At 42.4% G+C, this 15,848-nt stretch overlaps 1 protein-coding gene across 15 annotated transcripts in view; it reads right to left on the bottom strand.

The window, feature by feature from the left end:
- The window catches only part of cacna1g (calcium channel, voltage-dependent, T type, alpha 1G subunit), a 239,695-nt gene that overhangs the window by 144,564 nt on the left and 79,283 nt on the right, over positions 1-15,848 (bottom strand). For all 15 annotated transcript variants that reach the window (XM_030097523.1, XM_030097525.1, XM_030097518.1 and 12 more), the window contains exon 3: positions 12,234-12,345. In XM_030097523.1, coding sequence (XP_029953383.1) covers positions 12,234-12,345 — 112 coding nt within the window. The remainder of the gene's footprint in view (positions 1-12,233; positions 12,346-15,848) is intronic.

Raw genomic sequence — 15,848 nt, forward strand, 5'->3', positions numbered from 1 at the left:
AATGCCTTGGGAAAAAAGCTAATTGATTAAAGTAGAGAATACAGTGACTGTAAATTTAATAAAAATGGCTAAAGAAGACGTTAAACCAGCTAAAATGGAATAATACACTAACTATTCATCAGTATGTGTTCCAACCTAAACAATTCCATAAAGGCTCCCTGGTATATAGTTTATTATATTGGTGTTATTCATTGCTCATGTTAGTGGTGTAATGGTGTGATCGAGTGATTGTTTTCAATGGTATGTGTCCCGAATGGGGGAAATAAAAAGGCTTATGATGGTTGATAATGTTTGTGTTTCTTCAAGAAAAAGCAAGGCAGAAAAACTGAACACCGAGTGGAGAACTTTGACATCGGAAGCCCATTGTTTTTTTTTCTATTAATACAATTGTATCATGAGTTTTAGAGAAAAATACAATATTTGGACAACACTGGCAATGATGCACCAAATATTGTCATTGTCTTCAAACCAACAAAGTGGGGTCAGCTGGGGGATCGATTCCAAAAGGTGATATGCAGGATACGGTTGAGAGCTGCCAGTTCAGTCCAGTCGGAGGTGGATGTTGGCTTTAAAACCACTATGAGAACAATAACAACCAGTGATGTCTCCCATTCGAAGCAGGTGCAGAAGTTTGGCTGACAGAAGAAAGTGATTTGTTTATCTGGCAGGCCGGTTCCCCACATTTCCCACAGTAATGTACACATGGATAATTGCTTCAACCAACAGCAGCATCTGAAAACAACTTTCACCCAAACTTGGAAAACCAGATTGATCTGTGAAAACATACAACATTTGGAGTGGATCTAATGAGATTCGAATTTCCATCCAGGCAGACTTCATATGATTTACAAACGGCATATTTCAAGCCTGAAGATTAAATTAGGAAAGTAATTGAAAAAGACGTCCATACAAAACAGGTGTGAAGGACTACGCGGCTGCCGAGGCCCTCTTCTGCTCCTTCTGAGTCGTCCGATTTTTATTTTCCACAACGTTCCATGCATGACAGATCGCAGAGCAACAACAGGCTGTTGGAAAAAAAATAACAAGGAAGCTGAACTATTGACAGATGTTCCAGCCAAAGACGCATAACTGGAAGAAAACAAGCGTTGTGCGAAATGGAGAATAGCGGAGATGTTTACCGCCATGCTGAGTCTTAAATGACTGCATTGCTCTCCCCTCTGTCACTCCATCATTCCAGCTCTGCTCTTTTTAGTTTGAGAAGCAGCCATTTTTCTAGTCTCTGCTGGGGAGTAATTACTCATCTATTTTGCATTAACTAAAGCCTGCGTGCCTGCCGAGATCACGATGTGAAAAAGTCACTTGGGACGGTGAGTGATGGGGGTAATGCTTCAACTGTCACGTAGAGGTATACATGCGAACCGATCTGCCACAACATTGGAAACAATGAGAAGTGACGGGAGTAAAGGCTCACTCGTGCATATGTGTGCTTCAGTGAGCTTAAAATCTTTTCTACTTTCATGTGTCCAATGTGCTGGAATGATAATTTGGCATTCGATCCACCAGAGAGCGCCGTGTTGAATAGAGTTCGTTTTTACAAAGACAAAGAAGGAAGCACACAATCGCTCTGATTTGACAACAGCGGAGGTCACTTGAGCGTTGATCATGAGAAAAAGGCACAATCAGAGTCGGTGTTACAGTGGTCAATGAGGCCCTGGAATAACACGAGACAGGTCACAACAGGAGGCATGACCGACTCGCCAAAGGCGACACGACGGGGGAATCCAGCTGAAACATGTCAAAGGTATGCTGCAAAAACCTACATGCCTCAAAGGAAGAAAAGAGAAAATACCTATAAACAAACTAAAGGCATAATGAACTTAAGTGAACTAAGCGAAATTAAAGTTTTTCTTTTGAGAACTCGAGCTGTTTGCTATTAGCTTCTAATCTCAAAAATACCCTACAGCTACCGGCGGTCCCTCTTTGTTGATCTGAATGTGCTTTAAGGAGGCAGATAAATCAATGACAAGAGCCGGGCGTCTCTGAAACAAAGCTGCCTTTTGGCTCCACACCAGTCTGGAATGGCTGTTACCTATTCAAGGCAGCTGGAAGAAGAAAACTCAATAAAACAGTCACTTTTCTAAAGTGGAAGAAATACTTCACTCTGTGATTGAACTCTTTCCACAGTCGGTTCGGACGAGGGGGAAATTTTAGAAATTACTGGAATCAAACCGGGAGTCCATACCTGGAACTCCACATGTGGAACCGTCAATCAACCCTGACCATGTCCTTCTGAACAGATAAAGAAAAACAGAGCCTTATTGGCTTGATTGTACTTGCTAATCAGTTATAACATTTATGTGTTCAGCATCGAAATCCAATTCACAACACCACCCATCATCCAGTTTGAAAAGCTCAAAGGGTCTTTCATCAACATAATGCTATTTGGTATCACAGGACACCTTCAGGGGCCAACACGCCATTAAACAGGTGGATTTACTACTTTGGTCGATCAGCCTTGCATCCATACACAACATGGGATTTTTGCTTTCATGGGCGAAAATAAATCATTCATGTAGTGGAATAAATCGACAGAGCAAATGTCAACCACCACAACAATCCCTCACGCTCTTGATCCAAACACATGATCCTACTTTACATAAAGCCAGGACTTGGATTTCATCAAAGTCAACTGACATGTTGGCCCGAGGCCGTCCCACCGGAGCGTACCAGGGGAGCAGCAAACAGCAACACGGGCCCTGGAATGGGGATATTGATTCCCCGAAAGTTGTGTCTCACATCAGTGGAGCGTGAAACATGTTGCATGATCCGGATGAAACAGGATTAGATTTGATGGCCAAACAGACAGCAAAGCCTGTGTAGGAACCACGGCACAGCTGAAGAAGGAAACCTCTGAAAGCTGGGGTATTGACTGAAATGAAAATGTGTGATTCTATAGATCTGAGAGTCTTTTTCAGGCCAAAAGATTTTCATGCGATGAAAAAATAATAGCTGAAAAGTTCATTAAATCATTCCGTTTAATCCCTGTTCAGACAAGCCGCGCAAAATCTGCCTTCATTCGGCGTGACAGTCGCACAAGTGTGAAATGGGCCAACAAACGACAGCGGGGGAACGCGTGGTGAGTCAGACCCTTCTAAAGCGGTTCGTAGGGTGAGTGTGCAAAAGAAGGGAAAACTGCTGAGGTTCAACTAAGCTGGGAATAAGATCAGAAATACTGCAGTTATGCAATATTCACTGTGCTTGATGGCCACATAATAAACTCGGAAAAAAAAAACAGCTTTCATTCAGGTTTTTGTGTGTATTCCTCATTGTGTTCTCTTGTTATTGTGCTGCATCTCGCAGAGATCATCTGCCAATAAAACAGTGCTGGCTTCACTGTAAAGTCTTTGTCTTCTGGTTTTATGTAGGCGGCAGGTAACGCTCCTTATCCTTCTATATTTATTCCAAACAAGCCGGTGTTGCTGCTGCCAGATATGGGAATGCTTTTACTTCCTGTGCACCAGACAGCACTGTAAACCTGTTTATGACGGCGGCTGTAAAAGCTTCATTCCACGAACGGCGGGCACGAGATTAATTGCTATCAAGCAACAATTAATTAACAAAATGCAAACATATTACACAAACCCAAATGCTCACATCACAGGCTCTTTGCCTTGCCTACATTAGTTGTCTGAGAGATGAGCCTGTTTTCAGTGTTCATGTTTTTCTTAAAACCTTTTGTGCCATTGAAGAGACAGAAATGGTGCATTGCAGTTATACGCCTCTAACCAGCAAAGCTCCGGCACACACTAATGTCTGCCCAGATACAGGGATAAATAAATAAAATGCAATGCATATATATTAGGATAAGGAATGCATGGAGTGGAATTCAAGACTTATTTGAGGCAACAGCAATAACATCATTTCGAGATTTGGTGAGGAATCACACAACTTTCCCTTTTTGGAAGCGTAGAACCAACGTAGATTAATCTTTTTTTCCCGGTTTAGAAGAGGTCCAGGTGAGCTTCATCACATTTTACAGTATTTAATAAGTAAATGTTTCATGAAGTCAGTAAAGCTCTGACTATTTTACCTCCTGGGTGAAACCTGAAGGTTTCATTATTCAACTCACAGTCAGTTTATCAGGTCCGGGTGAGCGTTACCTTTTAACAAAAAAATATCTCCAAGTTATCATTGAAAAATTAGCATACAAATGATGTTTGAACAAATTCATGTGGATTTCTGAATATCTATAGTGTGTCCTCAATAAATACACATTCATTCACCCTTTCTGGAACAAGAAATTGCAACATTTGGCTTCCACATGTACGCAACAAACTTGATGTTAAATTGGAATGAATGGATGATTGACATTCCTACATTCCTCTGAATCTATAACATTAAGAAGACATGAAACTAATGAGGCCTTAACCTTTGACTATTTAAATGTAATCAGTTCATCTGGTCCAGGTGGTTTTAACCTTTAAATTAGAGATGATATTTTAACAACAAAACCACCCAAGGAGAGCATCAGTTCTGTACTGATTCCACACAAAGCCATATTAGCTCCTGCATCAATCTGTCGCTGTGATATTAAAAACTAAAAAGTTCACTCATGAGTGACACTAAACATTTCATCAACATATGTTGTTGTTTTTCGAGACTGATGCTCTCAATAAGTATAGATAAGACCTTCACTTTTGACACAACCCTGATCAGTGAGAATACTAATGACAATGAAACACGACACGGCAGCGTGTGCATCTAACCGTCGATCCACCCCAGACACGAGAACTCATCTTTTTGGGGGAATTATGTCTTTCTTATCTTGTACACCCACTGAAACATCTGGACGGGATTCCTCTCCTCACTCGGATGTGAGCGACCGGCGTTCTTCCTCATCTCGCTGCTCTTCTTATCTCTCTCCCCCACCGGTTCCGTCTGTTTCGTGGGGCCGTCTTATAGCTCCCATATCATGAGATTGTGTGTTTTTTGTTGTGAGTTTGTGTAAGGAAGGTGTCTTTTTTTTTTCATGTGCCTCTTTAGAACAACTATAAAGTTTTTTGTGAGATCTTTATGACACGATTTCTGGTGTGAAATTTGGCTAAAGAGTGACACAAGCTGATGTGAGTGTATGTGTGTGTGTGTGTGTATTTGCCTATGTTGCTTCTCGCATTGCCTGAGAACAAGGGTAAACACACGTGTCCGCCAGAGAGACGTCGGCGCGCGCAGCGATCTGCTCTGCGTGCCATCATCAACACGTCGAGCGAGTGCCAGCATCGCACGCCTTCTCGTCACCTCGCCGAACCGGGCCTTTATGTTCCAAGCGCGCTTGATCGCCGTCGCTGAGTGCACTTTAAACACTCCCCGATGGCTCCACGCCGATCGCTCGCCGCTCCTTAGGCGTGTGAGTAATTAGGAGTTACGAGTCGAGGTGCAAGGCTGTCAGGGCCGACCTCAGCAGCAGCGGGCGCCTTAACCAGAGCTTCACGCAACGATCGGACAGCCCTGCAAACATCCTGTTCACAGATGCGAAGCACAAAACTGCGAGCGAGACCCTGAAGTTGCGGTTGCCAGTTGTGTCCTTGTCTTTATGCTTGATCTATGTGTTTATTTGACACAAGTAAAAAAAAACATCATAATTCCTTATCTCAAGCTTGCTTTGTCGGAAAACCAATGTTTTTACTTGAAATGTTCTCGTGTGAAAGCAGCTGGTCAGTTTTTGGCGATCGAATCAATTTTACAGTCACATTTCTCTCATTACTTGGAATACCTTGGCAGTTTTTATATCACATTACTTGGAATACCTTGGCAGTTTTTATATCACTCACTTTATGCTCCCATAGAGTTTGAAGTCACTGTCACTGGATAAACTATCAACACCACATAAATCACACAACCAGACAAGCGTTCAAGAATTAATCCGCCAGTTGTGATTCGACCGCAATATAATCACCTGTCGCACTGCTATTACAAAAGCTGAGTGAATAATAATGACTGTTTCAGCTGTCACGCACTTGCATAAATCTCACACGTAAATTAAATTAGATCTGTCTCTGTCTCTAATTCAAAATGTCAAGTCAAGCAGACACACTCCTGAATTGCTCAGAGGATGGAAAGAGAACTGAGTATTTGTGGTCACGTACAGCATTGACGGAACTGAACTCGGCTTTTTATTATTGTTTTTTTTTTTTAAATAAAGTCTGTAAAAATGACACAATCCTAAACAAAATGTGAAATATTTGCAAAATAATAAATGTATTAGCTATAAATACAGTTAAATTGTGGTGGTATGAGGGAAATTGCAGACTGAAAAGAAATAAAAATACTATAAAAAAGACAAAAAAGTGATATGAGTGTCTGTATTTAGTTCCATCTCCTCCACTGCTGCTACATCTGGTCACTGTCTCCTTTATCTGTTCATCTGTGGCACCTTTTACAGTTAAAACTCACAGCAAACTGAAGATTTATGCATCGGTAACGCTTCTGGCAGCGAAGGCAGAGCATCACTGTCTGTATTTGCAGGAAAGGCCCATCAAAGAGCCAAACGCCGGAGGAATCCCACACTTTTCACCGACTTAAATCTCCTCAGTCTTTACAGTGGCATGAAACACCATTTGAATACCAAAGTCAAAGCAGAACGGTTTCATGCGAAGCCAACAAACAGAAATGCCTCTCCGAAGTAAGATAACAAAGCCTGAACGCCGTCCAAAAGACTGCCGCGTTTCTGCCGGCACCTACTGAAGGGCGCCAGTACCGACAGGCACGGATGGGGAGTCCAAACATGTATGGAGTGTGCGTGTGCGTGTGTGTGTGTGTGTGTGTGTTTGAATATTCTTTTCGATTTTTGGCTGAAACAAGAAACAAGCTCCGGCAATTCTGCGAAAACACTCCTCCCCAAAAATAAACCTCAGGCACTCTGTATGCTAATTCCTCCTGTCACATCTGTGAACGCGGTTATCGCCGAGGTCAGCTATTTTCACCATGAACACGTGCGGAGCCCGGACGCAGGTGGGCGGGCCGCGCGTCCCGCTGCACGGCGAGGACAATGAGGCAAGCCAAAGGCAATCTACCATTCAGCTGAGGTCCGCTCGTCACAGGTGGAAGGAGGTAATACTGTACAGGGGAGTCATTCAGCTCAATCACTGCTATTCACATGTTTAAAGGAAGACTTTTCTCTTTTCGTCAAGAAGGTACAAATCAGCAGTAAAGCTCAGAGACTCCAAACTGTGGGCTGCCATCTCCTAACACGCCACTTTTTTTGCATTTGTAATCCAGCGCTCGCATTGTGTTAGCAGTGGTTTAAACAGCAGCTGTGGGTGGTGGTCGGGGTCGATGGGAGGCGGGGGTTAGCATTTAAATCCATCCTCCGGGGATGAAAAGAGCACAATCATGAACACTGGAGCTGCTGCAGACACAGTTTGACATTTCTTTGAAACGGCTGCTTTGGTGGGATCTTACTTCTCGCTTTGAGAGGAAGTTCCCTCTGATGTTGCTCTCCGATACGCATCAAGTCAGTTCAGGTTTGTTTACCAGGGAGGGAGTGTCAGAAAACGGTTGAGAAATAAAATTAAAAAAGAAAAGAAAAAAGCAGGAATATCAAATCAACAGTTCGAACTCTACACACAAACGCACACACAGCACTACTGGTGGTAACAAGTGGAGCCTGATGAAGTTAAAGATAAAATGCCATCAGTAGAATATTGACAGCGTTCATCCACGTACTGATGAGGCTGAGAACAAATGGCCCCAAACTGACCTTCAAGCCTCAATAAAACAAACTGTAAATAAAGCCAACCTTTCAGCGGCTGACACAACGAATAGGGGACATCATTTTTCTGGCCCCGGAGCTACAACTGAGGCCTGTGATCATTAAAGCAGACATTAGCTGTGTCAGTAGATGAGCGCTCGTTTAGCCTGCATCCGAGCGCAAAGTCACAGAGACGCCTGGCTAAGCCCCCTCATTAGTCCTCCTGCAAGCTTGGCTGCCTTAAGTACAACCCCGATCTGAGCGCTAAGGCTCTGACACATGTAACTATGAAGCACAAGTGCTTTAATGCGGCACCGGAAGGAATTCCAATGGTTTTTATTGGCTTGGATGTTTGCTTCCATATTTCATTTAGAAATTGATGCTGTTTCAAGAAGACGGACGACCATCTGAGCAGCTCTCCATCGAAGGAGAAAGAAAGGTCATCTTTAAGGTGAAATGCAGGACAGGCTGAGTTTTCTCAGAAAAGATTTATAAAAAAAAAAATTAATGCAGTGATGAAGAAGCTATGATGGAATCATCATATTAGCAAATTAAAACTCTCCTAACCAATGCCAAGTTTTTTTTGGGATGTTTTTTTTAATCACGTTTGCGTGTGCATGAGCATGACTGCAATTTACTGGTGACTTATATCCAATTATGAGGAGTCCAATAAAGTCCGAAGGAACTAAAGCTACAAACGGGAGGGAAAGCCTGAAGAGACGCCTTCGATTCAGTAAAACACCTTAGTTTTCGAGGTAATTTGTGCAGACAATCCAAGACGTCACGCAGGGATTCTGGGAGCATCAAAAACAAAGTAACTAAAAACCTTTTGCATCTTAAAACTACTTTAAAGTCACTTCATTTTTTTTGAAGGTAGCAAACGTGACAGATATCTTTGGCCTTTCTTTAACCTTCATTTGTTCAGCTGCTGAGAGTTTTTTCTATGTACTGTGGGACCATCTGGCACTACGTGGTAGCAAAAGCTGTCAACTCTGGAAGGTTTAGATAGAGTTGAGTTGATTATTAAGATCACAGGACCGGGATTTATCTCATCTCTTTTCAGCAACGTATTACATTTGACAGGATTTTTTTTCATATACAGTTTATAAAAGCTTCTGCATACGCTCCACCGCTTGTTTTTCGCTTGTCAGCTTTTTTTTTGTTTTGTTTTTGTCATCTTTAAGTGAAAGGAAAAGAGTGGGAGGATCTGAAAGACTCCAGAGGCGGAAAAGCGTAACTTTTAAGGAAAAATACTTCATGTGTCTCGTGGAGAAACCTTGAAAAAGACATGCCGTTAAATCCCTGTTGAAAACAGCCATGCTGAATATCGGAGGCCAATCAGACACCAAACCTGCTCTGCTCTGGTTTAAACCTGAACGATTTATCAAACATGGCAGCGGAATAAATTAGACTCGGAGGCAAGTTCATCATTTCTGCTACAAAAAAATATAAAAAAAAGATCAAATCAAATGATTTAATGGCTTCTTATCAGTTCATGTTTTTCCCCAGTATTCCCACATTCTCACATTTCTAGTTCATTCCAGTGTTTCCATCACAGAATTGTTTAACATGCTAATTGTTTGAGTCATTTTAAATCCCTCCAAGGATAAGAAAGATTAAAAAAAAATCAAGCTGCAGCCTTTTGAAGAAGGTAATATTAGACATAATTCAACAACTGGCGAGTTTCTCGCTCTAAACATGGTGTATGAAGCTCATCTTTACTTCAGGAGGATGTCAAACCCAGCCTGGGGTTAGGAAAAGAGGAGGATGAAGTGGGGCGGCGGCAGCAGTGTGTCGGGAACGAGGAAACGCGATCGAGTAAACAGGCGTGAGGCGCGAAGGAAAGCGGAGCGTCCGTACGTCTCGGAGCGGATCAAAGCATCGTGGGTCGCCAGCTTTCTACATCTCCTCACATGATAGGAGGAGATGGAAATGGAAGAAGCGAGGAATTAATAAGAGCAAACCTCCGGGCGGCCGCGATCCGGAGAGGAGACCCAGCGAATTCAATTACTTCCTTTATCCTGGAGCTGGGGGTGGGGGGGGGGGGGGGGGGGGGGGGGGGGGCTGAACCTTCACTCCTTCTGCTTCTCTTCCACTCATCGTCTTCTCTTCAATCTCCTGTCATCTTCTGCTCCGGCACCCGTCCTCACCCTCCTCCTCTTTCAGGTCATCCACTGTCTTCTGTTTCTTTCTCTTCCTGCTGTCTTCTCTGCTCCGTCTGCCCCATTTACTCCTTTTCTTCCATTCATTCCTCCTCTTTTCTGACCTTTAGTTCTCTCTTCCATTCCCAGTTTTTCTGTTGTATCCCATTATCTTTCTTCTTCTTCCATTCCGTTGACTTCATATTTGTTATTTCACACTTTTCTGTCTCTTTTCCCCTTTTTTCTGTTCTTTCCTGACACTTGTTTCTAAATTTCATCCCTCCTTTTTTTTTTTAATCCTTCATTTCCTTTCTTTCAGTAGTCTCCAGTCTCTCAGCTGGATTCATGTCCTCATCTTTCCTTTGCTCTACTTGTTTTTAGTCTTTTCCCTTTAACTCCTCTTTCACTACATTTGTTTTGTCTGCCAGACTTAAATTGCTTCGGTTCTTTTCTCCTTTGCATTTTCTTCCATTATCTTCTTCTTTACCCACGTTCCATTTTTCGGTTTCACTTCCACTTTGTCCCGACTCTTTCTTACAGATTCTTTGATTTGATTTCCTTACCTCTAACCGTCCATCTTCTTTGATTTATTTTCTCTTTCCGCCCACATGCTTTTCTTTATCTTCCCTTTATCTTTCCTTTCCTTTTTCATTGCATCTGTCCTTTCCCTTTAGTCTTTTTTCTTCTCTTTCCTGCTGCCTCATTGCATTTTCTTCCCATTTTTTTTCCCATTTTGAGCCAATTATACAACACTTTCAATTGAAAAAGGAAAGCTTTTGTGGCATTTTGGATGTTCATTTATGATAAAAGCGCTCAAAAGGTGGAATTTTTTTGAAAATGTTCTGTCTCGGAAATGCCAGGGAAACAACTTTTTTTGAAAAACAGTTACTGTGCATGAGGAAGGATTCATTCAGAAGAACGAATGCCGTGTCGCTTCATGCTCAGAGGTGGTTTAATCCTGTAAAAACAGCACATAATAATGGTCATACGGGAAAAGCACAGTGTTTCCAGCATTTCTGTGGAAACGGAAATCAATTGAAACAATGTTGCTTCAAAAACCTTTTGAAACGAATGAAGGGAAAAACGATGCGTTTTCACTGGAAATGTAATGTAAATCAGGGCCAGGATTTACCCATTTAATCATTTTTATTCCGTTACTGACCCTTACTTTCCTCTTGTTTCGTTACATTCAGTTTCTTTTTCCTTCTTTCTGTTGCGTCTCCCCTTTGCTTCCTTTCCCTTTCACGTCAATCCTTCCTTTTCCCTGGGTTTTTCTCTTCCTTCCCCTCCAATCTAACACTAACATTATTCAGCCCGCACAGACTACAACTCTATCGGAGTCAAACCGCTGAGTTTCTTTGAGTCAGTGGACGGGAAAATAAGACGACTTACTCCTGATTCTATCTGTTTGGAGCCACTTTGCGGCCACATTATCCTTTCAGCGGGTGAGATGAACGGCGGGAGATAACGGATCTGCTCACCTCGCTTCACTCCCTCATCCGACACCCGACAAAAAAAAAAAAAATGCTTTCTATACTCCGCGAGAGCAGCAGGACTCCTCCATCAGGAGCCGCCGGGTTAAAGGAGGTCGGCAAATTAATGGAAACGCCTCCGCGCGGTGTGGTTCTTGTTGTTGTTGTTGTTTACTTTCCATCTCAGACGAGGCAAACGGAGGCAGATGAAAGGTCCAGATTCACAGACAACATGCTTCCACTCAGAGTTTCAGAGATTTCTTTTTTTTTTTTCCTTTTTTATCAAATGCTTTGTTTCATTTTGTTGGTAATGCCTGGTGCTTTCCACTCATTGAACCACAGCTCCATGTTTATCCAACACCGCTGTCTGCCTCATTCAAGAAACATATAAGTGATCTCGATAAGTAAATCCATCATGCTGTGTTTCCTATTTTCTTTAAAAACTTCCATCAACATAGAGTCAGGAGCTTCAATAGACGCTGTTATTTGTGAGCACTCTAAAGCACCATCAGCCTCTCTCAGCTTGTTTTGTCTGCTGATTCAGTTGTTGGAATTTCAATGGACGGACAAGAAGTAATCAAACCTTTATATCTAAATCATACTTTTTTTTTATTGCAAGCCACCAAGTATGCAGGATGATTTTATTTATTTATTTATTTTTTTTACTGGAGTAGAGATGCCAAAAAGACACCATCATCCTCAAAAAGGTTGATTCATCAAATCAATAAAAAGAAAACTGAAAGTTCAGCTAATGTATCACAAAAGTACAAAAAATACATTAATATACATTACTGCCCGTCAGCTACGTGAATAACTCCACTGAGGCAAGAATATTCCCACCCCTGCCCCTGCCCCCTCGAAGCAAAAAACAAAAAACAGACAAAGAATGAAAGTCGGTGGAAGCAGTCTTACCTGCAGGATCTTGCACCGGTCCGAATCGCACTTGATGTCCTCGCAGGGGTGGAACATGCCCAGCGTCACACAGTTCAGCAGGATCACCAGCATGGACGCTCGCTCGAACCACGTGCAGGAGAGTCGAGTTAAGGAACACAAGTGATGCAAAACAGAACTGACAACATTTTTTTCCTTATTTTTTTAACATATTCTAAGAGATTTCTTTCTCCAGTGACCTCATTATCGAAAGTCATCCAGGAAAGCGATGCACTTTTTTCTCTTTCATTCTAAATTCCTCACAGAGAATGGGCTAGAGGAGTAAATGGGACACAGGGGGGGGGGGGAACTGGGAGCATTGGAAGGAGCCTCATTGGTGGCTGCCTGAAGCAGAAATCCCATCTCAGCCTGTTAACCAAAGATCTGTTGAAATTACAGGTTGGAAGAAGGAGCTGATTGCTAGCAGGGGAGCTTGGAAGGCACTTCAGAAGAAACCGTGCAAGTGGAAAACAAAAGACAACACAGCCATTAGCGGAGAAACGGAGAGGAATATCAAGTGTCTGTCATATGAATAAAGTAAATAAAATATACTACTCCGTCGAGGTTGTATATGCCGTGAAGTAGTTCACCGCCATAAAGCTAGAGGATCAGCAGAAAGCACATGAAAGCTGTTGGTCGTGTTTATTATATGACATGATATTTAACAGATTTCAGTTAAAGCTGCTAAAATGACTAAAGCGGCTAAACCATAAAGACTTAAACAGCAAACATTGACCTGAGCTCTAAAAACAATCTATGATATGACTTAAACAAATAATCAAAAGCAATAATCAATATGATATTGATTCCAGTAAAGCACAAACAAATCCAACCCATCGGCACACATTCGAGGAATCTGCTGTACCCTGGCTAACAGTGTGACAGTGTGTGTGTGTGTGTGTGTGTGTGTGTGTGTGTGGACACAAGTCATCTGACGGCTATCATATTATCCGCCGCCCGCTCATCATCCAGCCGACCCAAAATGCAGCTGGGGTTTGGCGTGGAACCCACAAAACGCAAATGCAACAATCAGATGAACCACAGACTTCACCGTACATATTTTCCCTAAACTTTTCTCCTTTGTGCTGCTGAAAGCGGCGGCCGCCGCTCCGTCTTCACAGCAGACAGTGTGACGTAACCTTCCAGACAGACGGGAGAAAAAAAAAAAAAAACACCTCTAAATGTGTCTGATAGAAAAGCCTGCAGTTAAATCCATCATCGGCTGTGATCTGAATCTACATGAAGCATCGTTAGATTTCAGTCGCACTACAGTGAAATCAGAAGGTGTCCTCAGTGCCTTCATGCCACATTAATGGCCTGAAACTTCGTATCAAACTGATACGAAAAAAATCACCATTGAATTCAGCTGAACACCTTTGCTAGTTTGATCTAGTTGATGATGTTGTATCAGTCTTACGAGCCTGCAGTAAAGAGCTTTGTGGGTTCCTACCTTACAATGCTTTAATCAGCAGTTTCATTGGCTGCGACAGAGTGAACCAGCTGGGAGCTCCAGCATACACTACGACTCCGTACGAGCTTTGACAGATTCACTCCGCCGGCCGGATGCAAAGTCTCAACAGTGCCGACCTTTAAGGCGACGGCGCATTAGAAATGCCATCGTGTTTACTCCGCTTCGTCCTTCACTGCGGGCGGAAAACCCTTCAAATCTTTAGGTTCCTGGCCGGAACGCTGGACGTTAACCTTCCCCACATCAAGACATTCAGAACTGAAAGTTAAGCTGCAGGGACATGTGAGTGTACGACCGGAGGCAACCTCGGCGGCGCCGGCTGGATAATGATGGCTTCATCTGGGAGGGCAGCGTGTGATTATGCCACACACAGGAGGATGCACAGAAAGTTCGGGGAGTCCAAAGGGATGCAATTAAAAAAGATCAGTCGGTGCAGAGATCATTAAACAGGAAACAAAAACTCCAGTCACGCGGACCTCGAGTTTGGAAGCGGCGGCACGGCGAGTTTTAGGCTCCAGCGGCTGTTGACACGCGACGGAGGCGTCGGCGAACGCTGGCAGTGAAGGACGGAGGAGGTGGGGCTGATTAAAATAATGAGCTCCACGGGTTGCCTGTGTACTAATACTGTCAGCCTTAACTGGGGTGAAACAGTGTCACTGCAGCTCAGCACCATTACAGTTCATTATTGGGATCCATCGGGCTTCACAAATAGTCACATACCTGAGGAGGATGAAGCCACTAATCCGGAGTATTACACAGGTTCATGAAACTACGAGACATAACATGTCGGATTTTTAGGATTTTGTTGATTTGGATTTCTGGTGATGCTCTGTGGCTGTAGCTAAACCAGCGTAGGGAGGTATACAGAGTATGATTTCAACCGAGTTCTGCAACATATAATCTTATTAAGTTACTCATCTGTGACAATTGAAACTCATCTTGCCCTCTAGTGGTGAAAGTAATTATGGCACAAGCAATGTTGAAGACGGAAGATCAAGAAAATGGGTTCAGAGTAAAGCCAGGATCCCAGACATTAACACGAGCTATTTTAAACACTTTGTAATAAAGCTGTGGGGAAATATATTTTCCTGAAGTTATCCACTGATCCTGTATACAATTTCAGGTTTTATTTTAATATTTCCTTTAGTCTGTATTTTGGGTCACATTCTATTGTTGAAGCCTTGTCAAAGGAGAATTTTTGCTCCTCGGGAAGATAATAAAGTTTATCTTAATAATCAATTTTAGCCATTTCAACATTCAACATTCTCAGCACCTTTTTGCTATTTTAACAGTTTTTGCAGTTTTTTCCTTCAAACATTTAATTTTCAACTGCACTCTACTCTTTTATCAATTTTACCTTTCACATCTCAAATCTCCTGAAAGCTCAGGAGAACCACTACAGAGGAGCTAAAGAGCAACATTTGGCTCATGGTATATCTAGCAATAGCCAGACTTGGAAAAAAATGCATCCACTTCAACTTCCTGTCCTGCTTCCAACATGAAAGAGACAAACAACCAACAATCAATCAGTGGAATAATGAAAGCTCTCCCACAGAAAACGTGTTCAACACCACAGTCAACATCGTATTATTAAAACATTTCCATCTGCCGCACAAGGCCGCTGTCTGATAATTCCCGCAAACTTTCACAGAAAACAGTTCAACTTTCAAGTTTTAGTTTCCTCAAAGTTCCAGGACAGACAAATTTAGCTGCGTTTGAACAAGAACAGGATAATGAGCAGACCTAAATATGAATAAATTACTGTCTAAAACTATTTTTTTAACAAGATAATTTGTTGTTATACCGCAGCAGAGAGTTTCAAACACATGTTTAAATAAAGAGTGTACCTTCAGTGTGTGGTAATTGGTCTCTTCCTCATTTAGAAGAGGAACTTTGATTTCACAATGAAAATCCATTAAAAACCTGTTGAATCCACTGTTGTCCGAGGCGTAATGAAATCAGCTCTCCTCATTAAAGAAAAATTTGCTTACTCTGAACAGGTCAGCAGGAAAACTTTGAGACAGTGCAAAACCAAAACAAAGGAAGCTAAGAAACAAAAACCTCAATATGAACCAAGGTTGCAAGGCGCGGTGTAAAACCAGGAAACAAAGTCAGCCGCCGCTCTTTCC

The sequence above is a fragment of the Salarias fasciatus genome, chromosome 8, assembly GCF_902148845.1.
Source record: "Salarias fasciatus chromosome 8, fSalaFa1.1, whole genome shotgun sequence".
NCBI classification, from domain to species: Eukaryota; Metazoa; Chordata; class Actinopteri; order Blenniiformes; family Blenniidae; genus Salarias; species Salarias fasciatus.